The sequence below is a fragment of the Lathyrus oleraceus genome, chromosome 7 (assembly GCF_024323335.1).
Source record: "Lathyrus oleraceus cultivar Zhongwan6 chromosome 7, CAAS_Psat_ZW6_1.0, whole genome shotgun sequence".
Classification (NCBI taxonomy): domain Eukaryota; kingdom Viridiplantae; phylum Streptophyta; class Magnoliopsida; order Fabales; family Fabaceae; genus Lathyrus; species Lathyrus oleraceus.
The window spans coordinates 222,591,088-222,602,092 of record NC_066585.1 but is presented as its reverse complement, the minus strand read 5'-3'; the positions used below and the strand labels follow the sequence as shown (position 1 = coordinate 222,602,092).

At 32.4% G+C, this 11,005-nt stretch overlaps 1 protein-coding gene and 1 pseudogene across 1 annotated transcript; one reads left to right on the top strand and one right to left on the bottom strand.

The window, feature by feature from the left end:
- Window positions 1-1,410: 1,410 nt before the first annotated feature.
- On the bottom strand, window positions 1,411-6,118 carry LOC127103032 (uncharacterized). Its single transcript, XM_051040331.1, has 3 exons — window positions 6,089-6,118; window positions 1,582-2,418; window positions 1,411-1,467 (listed from the first exon to the last, which is right to left on the bottom strand). The coding sequence occupies exons 1-3, from the start codon at window positions 6,116-6,118 to the stop codon at window positions 1,411-1,413; spliced, it is 924 nt and encodes a 307-aa protein (XP_050896288.1).
- Window positions 6,119-7,500: 1,382 nt separating this feature from the next.
- Window positions 7,501-8,088, top strand: LOC127103031 (uncharacterized; annotated as a pseudogene).
- The last annotated feature ends 2,917 nt before the right edge of the window (window positions 8,089-11,005 follow it).

The following is an 11,005-nucleotide window of genomic DNA, read 5'->3' as shown; positions in this document are numbered from 1 at the left end:
AAACTTCTAACAATAAACAGAAGACACATTTCCAATGAAACAAAATAACAAGTCCAATTCAAGTATCAAAGAGATACTAGAATAGCTAACAAATAACAATGACAACTAAACCCTAACAATGACAATTTCCAGCGCACCTTAGTTGTTTTCTTAGGTTTAGATCACTCTTTAAATAGCCCTAGAATAACATGGGCTTCGGGCTAAAAAATCAGCAGATCCAAAACAACTCAAATCAAATCAAATTTGATGTCTTCTTAAATGTTTTGACATCTATTCTGCATAACTTCTGCAAAATCAAATCAAATTTTTCTTTAAATGTTTCGACATCCACACAATCTTCTACAAAATCAATTAAATCATATCAGAAGTTTTTGTAAATGTTTTGACATCTGCATAACCTTATGCATAAACAAAACATATATGAAGTTTCTGTAAATGTTTTGACATATGCATAACCTTCTGCAGAAACAACATATATAAGAAGTTTTCATAAAATATTTTGACATCTTTTCGTCATAAGCAAGGCAAAGCACAACCTGTCATTTGCTTCTAAAATACATGTTTCTTAGGCCATATAATACGTGAAACAAATCTTCAGAGAGTCTTAAGAAGCTTATTTAAAGCTTTAGAGAGTCTTCAGAAGTTTCCTTAAAGGTTCAGAAAAACTAAAACAGGGCTCACTATGATGTCGTGCCAACAAGTCAAGACATCTTGCCCAATATCTTTGTTTTCCCAAAGTGCAGCCAATCACTAACACACCAGACGTAACATATATATATATATATATATATATATATATATATATATATATATATATATATATATATATATATATATATATATATATATATATATATATATATATATATATATATATATATATATATATATATATACAAGACATTTTGCCCAACATCTTTATTTTCCTAAAATGCAACCAATCACTAACATACTAGACCTAACAATCTCCCCCTTTGGCAAATTTTGGCTAAAATAACCTTTGTAAAACATATCGTGTAAACACCAATAAACATACGAGAACTTCTTTGAGATACAACAGAGGCATACATAGTATAATAAGATAAAACTAGCCTCATACAGAATGTCACATGAGAGAGAAATGACCTCTCACAACACAAACTTTTTGAAGAGAAAAATAAATTCTCCCAGATAGGATGTCAAGATATCAGGTATGACATCAAGCATCTCACAACTATGACAACATCAAAACATCCTGCTCCCCCTAAAGCATCTCACAGTCATGACAACATCAAAATATCATGCTCTCCCTAAACACCATAACAAAGGCAATAACTACTCCCCCTCCATTAGTACTCCCGTCAAGGGTAAAAAGGCATAACTAGGCATAGACAAAAGTGAGCAAAATACCAAATAACCACACACACACCACTACTCCCCGTTTTTAGCCAAAAATTGACAAACAACCATAGAAGTAGCAGAGAAAAACTGAAAATTGAGGTAGCAGAGCATACAAAAAATTATGTTACATACTAAAAGCACTAAAAGCGCTCAAATATGCATGGCATAACCCACAAAAAAATACATAAGAAATAATCAAACCATATCAAATGTCAGAACTGGAAAATGTTTCAGTAGCAACATCTGCATCAACATTCTCATCCTTTGAGGTTGAGCTACAGTTTCCTTACCAGATGGCATGACAATGTGTGGGACATGTGTCCCTGCGAATAACCTATAATTTAAGGATATAAGAGATTCCCTCTTACTTGTTGCATCAGAACTGATCAAGATCCCAGGGTGCTGACTCAGAATTTTTCCACAAATTAGAGAGGGAAAAACAATAGGCATTTTCACAGTATACTTCACACTCAACTTGCTATCTGATAGCTTGCCCTTTCTTGACCATTGTGACACATGTTTGACAATGATTTCTTTATATATAGTGTTATCAGTTACTTCTACTTCAGCCTGCTCATCCTCACACCTTCCCTTAAACCTGTAAATCACCTCAGGAGAAAACTCCACACCTCTCACATACACCTTTTTGTACTCCTTACTCTTCTTATTGTCACAATCCGTAGGAATGTTCACAATGAACTCCTTTACAAGCATCTCATAACACTTGTTAAAACCATCAACACTCTTCATTAATCCCGCATTCTCAATAAGACTTACTACCTCCTTACATTCAAGGGCATCCTTCCCAAGATATCTTTCCAAAGCCAATCTCTTTTGGTACACAAACTTCCATTTTTCAACATTCTCAACAGAGTGAAAAGAGATGTTGTAAATGGGAACTTCAGGCACATTAGCAGTGACCTTTTTCCCAACATCTTTCTTTAGAGGCGTGATGTCTTGAACTTTCTGTTCGACATCATACTCAGAGTCACTTGAAGGTGCTTCCTTCCTTTTCTTAGTATGAGCCACAACCTTGCTCTAACCTTTAGCAGGTCCAACAACAACCTTCAGTCATTGTGTGATGTTTTATTTTGTTTTGTAGGAGTTGTTTATGATACCTTATCTTAGACTTTATTTAATTTCCGCTGCCTATTTTGCATGACTATTTGGTTTTTGAAGTTTTACGTTTTGGTGTCAAACAAAAGAACCGGTGGCAACATGGGTTGGCAGTGTCCTATGATATGAGTCGTGTTACCTGACACGGTCAGGTGACACAACTATGTTGCACCTAGCTACATATACAAATTCAATGATTTTTAGGCGTTTGCACTTGAGGCCTTGCACACATCAAACATTATAACGTGAATTTTTCATTAGAAATAATGATCTAGATGTTATATCAAGATGAAGTTGTTCGTTTGCGAGATCAAGATATCAAAGGAAATCCCAATAAGGAAAACACCTAATGTCTAGCAGTGTTCGGTATAATCCCTGATGGTCTCTAGTCAAGCAATCTCTAATGATGGTGTCTATCAAGAAGATTTATTAAGTATTATTAGTTAGAAGAAGTAAATTCTCATATGAAGTGTTGAATCAATGAATAATCAAGTAAGGGATATTAAAGCTTCAAAGTTTGTGAAAGAGAGGAAGTGTGAAAGCTCGTCTGATATGTGTCTGAGTGATCAAAATATTATAATAGATATTAGAATAATTCTTACATTATTAAATAAACACACAAACTTACCTAAAAGTGTTTCAAACCTCTCTAAATTTTCTAAAACACCTTAAAACCTATATATGAACCATCAAGGTGCTTGTTGGATTGACCAATGATGTTCCTAAATATTTATGAAGCTTGTATACATTGCCTAATTGATTAGGGACCATAACCAATCAATTGGAACAAGGAATAGAGCTTTTTAATTGTTTAATTACAATCCTAATCTATTAAGACACATAGCTATTATAGGGTTTTCTTTTGGGGAATTAGGGTTGTTGTATCTTGAAGCTCATAATCGATAACCTTATGGCTTAATCCTTATTTCAATTAAAATATCATGGATATTTTTCCTTTTTGAGCCAAATTTTTATCTTATAAATAGATGGTTTTCCATACTTTCAAAACACACCAGAAACCATATTTATATATACTTTCTCACTTTCTACTCTCTCTCTCTCTCTCTCTCTCCATTTCATTTGTTTATTTCTCACTAAATTACTTTAGCGCTTTGAGAGTGAAAAGTAATAATGAGGTTTTTGTTTGTTCAGTTGTTGGGGTTATTCTTGTAATTTACTCAAGAGAACTTTATCTATTGTGTAATATCTTTTATGAGAATTTGTTATTTGGTTCATGAGATAAACAATAAATGTTCTTGTTTGGTTTTTGAGATTAACCAGTCAAAATCTTTGTTTGGTTCGTGAGCTTAACCCAATGTAAAATCTCTCGTTTGGTTCGTGAGATTGTCTGTTAAAATCTCCGTCTGGTTCCTAAGCTTAGCCTAGTGTAAAATCTCTATATGATTTTGAGGTTGTCCTGGAATAAAATCTTGTGTGTTGAATTGGATAATAGCCATTGTAAAACTCATGTTTGTTTGTAAGAAGGTTTGTGGGCATAACTTGTGAAAAACCCACATCCGATATACTGGAAACTCTTAAGAAGAAATTCAAGGGGACATGAGTAGGCAAGGTGGTTAGGTCGAACTTGTTAAATATTGATGTAATTCTCTCAACCATTATCTCTTTATATTTCCTCTATTTACTCTGATTTCCATTTCTTTATTTATTTCCCTGTCTATTCTCTATTTGTTTTACAAAATTATTTTAATCTCTTTCATTTATCAAAGAATTTATAATTGGGCATCGTTTTTCAAATCACCTTCTTTTTGTGTTTGGATTCACTTTACAACAAGTTAACACTCCAATATTTTCTTCTTCTTAACTTCTCTTCTAAGCCGCCTTCCTGAGAGATGTGTTTATCATAAAAAAATGGGCTTCTCTTCTAAGCCACCTTCCTGAGAGATGTGTTTATCATCAAAAATTGGGAAATATAGTTTTATGTGCTTAAAAGGTATAACTGGTTTTTATGATTACATATGGGATCCAAGTAAAATATCACAAATATCATCAAATGAAGAACAAAGATCGAATCAAATAAAAAAGTGAGAAGTTTCTTACAAATGGATTAAAATAATCAAATGATAAAGAACAACATTAAGAAGCAGATATATGATCTTAAAGCTTGACATCTGATCATATGTCCAACTATCTTACTTTTTATAAGATCAATATTGTAAGTTGAGTGTGTTATTTTCCAATGTACTAAAGTCATACACACACATACCAAACTTATTTTTCAAAAACTTCATCTATTTTCAAAAATATTTTGAAAATCACTTTGGACATAATCGGTTAGGAAACCTTTGTAATCGATAATGTGGCGAAACTCGACCTATAATCGATTAAGAGGGGAAATTTGCTTAATAATCAATTAGGGAAGCCTTGTAAACAATTATGCTTCTAATTTAAAAAAAATCCATTTTAGCTAGGCCACAATTGATTATTGTAGTAGGCTAATCGATTATGGACGAGATCCCGACCTTCTAAAGTTTTCTTAGTCTAAATCTTTTACTATAAAAGGATAGATGTTGTTCATTCGAAAATACAAGATTTTAGAAAAACACTTTCTTCTCTACTCTCACATCATTTCATATTCTCATACGCATTTAAAATATAATTTTAGTGCTGAGAGAATTTGTGTAATCACTTATATACTATTTTGATATGTAATTATAAATCTAAAGATGATTGTTCTCTTGGAATTCTGATAAGTTAAAAATTGCAAACTGCACTTGACGTAAAAATTTAATCTAAGAAGATTGAAGGGTGGTCTTGTATTAAAAGCTGTATGCACAGGCGGATACATGTCTAGGTTGGGTGTGGCTATAGCCACACCAATTTTTTTTAATTTTTTTAATATTATATATACTAAAGATTATTATTAGAACAATTATTATTTTTTAAATTATTTATAAACATGGAATAATTAATAAAAGAAAACAAATATTATTAACTCACTTTTCTCTCTCTCATAGTAACTATTTCCCTCACTTTTTTTTCTCTCTCTCTCACACACACATACACACAATAACTTATTTTTCTATTTTTTTTCAAATCTCACCATCTCTCATGCTTGTTTCTTCCTCTCATATTTGTCAATCTTTTTTTTCTCTTTCTTCAATTTTTTCACTTGGCTTGGTTACATTTATTGACAGGTGGTTGAAAATCAAAAGTAATATGAGTATTTCAATTTTACCTTATTCTTTTCTCCTTTTTTAGATGAACCCTAAAAAACCCATTTGTTAAAAAAAAATCAAAATTTCAATTTCTCATAAATGATTTTCTTTATAATCAATTGATTTTACTGTTCTATTTATAGTTTGAATAACTATTTTAAATTATTTCATTATTCCCTTTATAAGATGGAGAAGTTTTTCCAATGCTTTCTCGAGACAAAACTACTTATTCGGAAAATATAAAAGCAACGGAAACTTAACATCTAAGTGAGAGTATTAAAGTTATTGATTATGAATTGTTGGAAAAGGTTCAAGGAATTAGGCCTCCAATTTGAAGATATCATCCTGACATCCAAAACAAGATAAGGAAAGCTTATCTAAAAATTCGTCATCAACCTCCTCACTATTTTGTTTACCCTTTTTCTATTCAAGTTAAACAAAGACATCGATTTTGTAAAAATTGGTTTTATTTGTATGACCGGATTGATTATAATGAATATAAGAATCTAGCATTTTGTTTGCCATGTTTTTTGTTTTAAAATGTATCTAAATACGGGGGAGATCACTTTGTGGGAGAAGGTTTTGGTGATTGGAAGAATGCTAAAAGATTGGCTAATCATGCTACTTCTTCCAATAGTCATGTTGATTGTGTGCATATGAGTTACGCTCTCATGAATCCAAACCAAAATATTAAGGCTCCGTTTGTCAATCAAACTAAGCAAATGAATGTCGAATATCATGTTCGTGTAAACACTTCTCTTATAGCTACTAAGTTTCTTTTGATGTGGTATGTGCCATTTAGAGGAAGTGACGAGTCCATTAACTCTTACTTTAAGGGGTCATTTCTTGAGTTGGTGGACACTCTGAAGGAAATTAACCCAGAGATAACTAGTGTAATAGATTGTGCTCCAGGAAATAACCTTATTAGTGCCCCTAAGATTCAAAAGGATCTTGTTACTACTTATGCATATGAAATAACTCAACAAATTGTATGTGATATTGTGGATGATATGTTTTTTGTTTTGATTGATGAATGTGGTGATGTTGCTGGTAAAGAACAAATGGTTGTTGTTGTTCGCTATATAAATAATGAATGTTTGCTAAAGGAAAGGTTTATTGGCATTGTAAGTGTTAAAGAAGCAAGTACTAAGTCACTTAATGAGGCACTTGAATTTTTTTTTTGTCTATTAACGGCTTGAGTTTATCTAGAATTATGGGGCAAGGGTATGATGGAGCCAACAAAATGCAAGGTAAGTTTGGTGGTTTGAGAACTTTAATCCTAAATGAGAATCTATCTACTTGTTATGTGCATTATTTGGCCCATCAACTTGAATTGGCACTTGATGCATGTGCTAAGACTCACAAAGATGTTAGTGGGTTTTTCAGTAAGGTCAATATTCTTGTTAATTTCATACGATCTTCTAACAAGAGACAAGAATTGCTTTGGGAAAAATAAGTAACTCAATTTTCGAAATTGATTGAAGAGGGTCAAATAGAGACTGGTAATGGATCAAATTAAGAATCATCTATTTCTAGAGCATGTGACACTCGTTGGGTTTCCCACTCTAGGAATCTCACTAGTTTGATGAGTTTGTACGGTACCATTATTGGGGTACTTTAAGAAGTCAGGAAGGATACGTCATTTGAAAATATGGTGAGACTATACTTTTGCTAGATATGCTTCAGTCGTTTGATTTGATTTTCATTTTATATTATGGTTGAGATTTTAGGATTTATAAATGATTTGAGTTTAGCACTACAAAAGCATGATCAAGATCTTTTGAATGCTTTGTCACTTGTCAATGCTACCAAACAAGAATTACAAGAAATGAGGAATGATGGATGGGAAGAACTTATATCTAATGTTATAGAAATTTGCAATAAGCATGATATTGATGTGTCTGATATGGATGTATCGTATGTGCAAGGGAAGAAACCTAGACGATATGCTATAACTTCTAGTGTTTTTAATTTGAATCATTATAAGCATGATTATTTGTTTAGTATTTTAGATCTGCAATTGCATAAACTCAATGCTAGGTTTGATGAAGAGAATACTGAAATTTTACAATGTGTTTCATGTTTGAGTCCCTCATCGTCATTTGCAGCTTTTGATGTGAAAAAACTATTAAGGATAGTTGAGCTTTATCCAAATGATTTTTTTAGATATGCTGGAAGTGGTGGTGTGACATCAACTTCAGAATTATGTTAAAAATGTTCGATGTGACCCTAAATTTGCAACACATTTGATAGTTTTTATAAACTTCTGAAGTTAGCTTTAGTCTTACCGGTAGCAACTACAAGCGTGGAACATGTTCTTTCAGCTATGAAGTTTGTGAAGAGTCGACTATGTAATATAATGAGCGATCAATGGTTAAATGATCGTCTTGTAACTTTTATAGAAAGAGATGTGTAACGGTAAATTCATGACCATCAAGCTATGGATAAACTTGACGTCTGTAAAACCAGAGTCGCCATCACGCTTTTATTGTTTCCAAAGGAAAAGGGAAAAGTAAGAACAAAACCCAAAGATAAGAAGTTTTCAAATAAAAACTAATAAAATGTCAGATATTATAGGTAAGGGGGTTGGTTACACAGAGGAAAGGTGTTAGCACCCAAAGTATCCTAGATACTCCTAGGGAGCCCTTTTTTGTGTGCAAGTGATTTAATCTAAATGATGTTTGAAAAAATATAGAATGGGGGATGAGAAAAAGACTTCATTAATTATATTTTTGTGTTTGACAAGACCTTCGGTCTTATGCCTACGTACTAACATAAAAATGAGGGATCAAAACCCCGTAGTTCGTGGCAAAAATTTCAAAGAAGTTGGTGAATTGATTTTAACAAAGGTTTAAATGAAAACGCACAAAGGGCCGAAGATTTGAATGAGGTTGTTAGTTATTTTTGTCTTTTTTAAATTCAAGTCAATATGGTTAACTTTATTTACAAATTTGATTAAAGAAAATATTTGAAAATTAAATGGCATAAGGCCAATGTTTCTAATAATTAAACATGTCTATGTTTGAAATCACAGGCAAAGAAGGTTTTTGAAAAGAGGGAGAGATTTTGAAATTAAATAAGTGGGAGGAGATGAAGGGACTATCCTAGACAAAAAATTTAAAATTTAAGAGTTGAAAAGATCTAACCAATGGGATGCAATCCAACAGACAAGAATGTCATATAAAAACCCATTTTCCTTTGGACTTTTGAGCAAGCAACAAACATAAGAAATATCCAAAAAAACTATATAAAGACCAAGACATCAATAAAGATAGCATAATATTCAAGCAAGCACTCCAATAGCTAGCAGTCCTTAATATCTTCCAATATATCAGATGAAATATTCCTTGATCAACTCAGAATAATCATTAGACATAAACAATAATAACAATATAACAATTAAGCGTAGAGTAATAGATGAATCAAAGGCACTCAAGGTCCTGCATCAGATGAAAACCATAGTCAAGGATATCTCAGTCTCAAATTGTGGCATTAACCAAGTCCTTTAGCATAGGGAATGTTGCCTAATTCTAAGTCCAAAAGTTCAGATAAAGTCCAACAGTCCACCAAGATGTTTTTAGGGTTTTTTATTATTATTAGGTATTTTAAGGTCCTAAGACCATAAATAAAAACAAAGACAACCAAACAATATATACAATCTCAAGATATGGCTCAAGTGAGCAAGGTGAAAAAGGACTAAAACATAGACAAGTTGCATGAAATGTAAATGGTAATGAAGGATAAAGATGATGAAATATAAAGTGCATAAAGTAAATGACTAAAAAAAATAAAGCAACCTGAATAAAAATTAGTCAAGTGTTAGTCAAAATTTAGTGATGAGTTTTAATTGATTAAGTCATTCTTCGGAGAACACTTAACCATGCATTCACAAGTATGAATTCTTGAATCAAGACATCATCCATGAGAAGGGCTCTAACTTGGATAAATTAATAAGTATGCCACTAGCCCTCATGAATGGAAAAAAGGTCAAGTTCCCACACAATACCATGAAGAATGAGAGACTTACAATCTCACTTACTAGAATGCTATGCATTGAGGGACAAATTTAGCTCTATGTTAAGCAATCGTAATTGGACTTTTGTATAAGTCACACTATCTGAGGTCGAAAATAAAAATATAAGTGTTGATGCATGTTAGAGATTTGGTGCAAAGAACCAAACTCCTAAAACAAACCACACACTAAAAAAAGAGGAAGACCTATCTCAGTCAGACTCATGTTGATTCATCTGACACAGGGTTATTGATGAATCAACTAGCATTTAGACATGAGAAAATCATTGGTCAAATGAAGGATTAGGAAAGAATAGGGATGGAGATAAAGAGGGAAGGGTAAAATAGAAATCCAAATTGATCATAAGAGGAATTTCACCTGATCAATACTATCCATTTATTTTGGAAGATGAAATGTACATTTCATCAATCCCCTAAATCCAATGGTATTGATCAAACAAAATTCAAATCAACCATGACCAAGGCCAAACAGAAAGTCAAACATCACAAGACCATAAAAATGGCTCAACATAATTTTTAAACAATTATTTAATTAATAATCAATTTTAAAATGAATTTAAATGGACAAAACCTCAAATCCCTTCAAAACAGCAAATAAATGACCAAGGGATTTATCCTAGGTCAAACAAGGTTAAAGGACCTTAGAAAAAAAATTCACAATTTTGGAAAGTCAGAAGTATTTTAAAATATTTAAAAATAAGTCAAAAATCATTTAATTCATGAAAAATATCAAAATTAATCCAAAAAATGATTTTAATTCAAAATATGGAAGAGGAAAATATTTAAAGATTCTTGATGAAAGTCCCATCTAAAAGTAAAATCCGAAATAAAAGAGAAAAATAGAAAAAAATGAGGGCCATAAGATCTCCCTTATTAATTGAGGTGGCAGATCTGATGGCCAACACACACTATCGATCCAACACCCTAGTCAACGCGCATGTAGCAATGGTAATCAAAATGGATGATCAGGATTAGAACGTGGCCTCTTGATTAGATGGTCTGGACAATACCGACACACCACCGAAGCCCTAGCTCCGGTCATCTTCTCTGGTGGACCTCACCGGACTGGTCGACCCTCAACCAACAAGAAAATGAAAAGTAAGGATAATATTTTAAAGAGAAAAAACTCAGTAGCTCGAATTTGGCCTCAATTTTGTCCAATTCCAAATATATTGAGAGATATGAGGAATTGAACTTTGAGGTACACGATCTGAGTTGCTTCGCTTTGACCTCAAAACAACTCAATCTTGTTGCCTATATTGGTAGGTCTTCAGACAACCAATAAACAAAAAGAATAATGG

What these genes read in the sequence shown, in the direction of transcription:
- LOC127103032 (XM_051040331.1), bottom strand. Translation starts at nt 6,118, where the DNA reads ATGTCTTTGTTTAACTTGAATAGAAAAAGG. An exon ending in TTAACTTGAATAGAAAAAGG is followed by an intron (nt 2,419 to 6,088) that starts GTAAACAAAATA and finishes GCTAAAGGTTAG; the next exon opens with AGCAAGGTTGTGGCTCATAC. An exon ending in CAGTTCTGACATTTGATATG is followed by an intron (nt 1,468 to 1,581) that starts GTTTGATTATTT and finishes CTCAATTTTCAG; the next exon opens with TTTTTCTCTGCTACTTCTAT.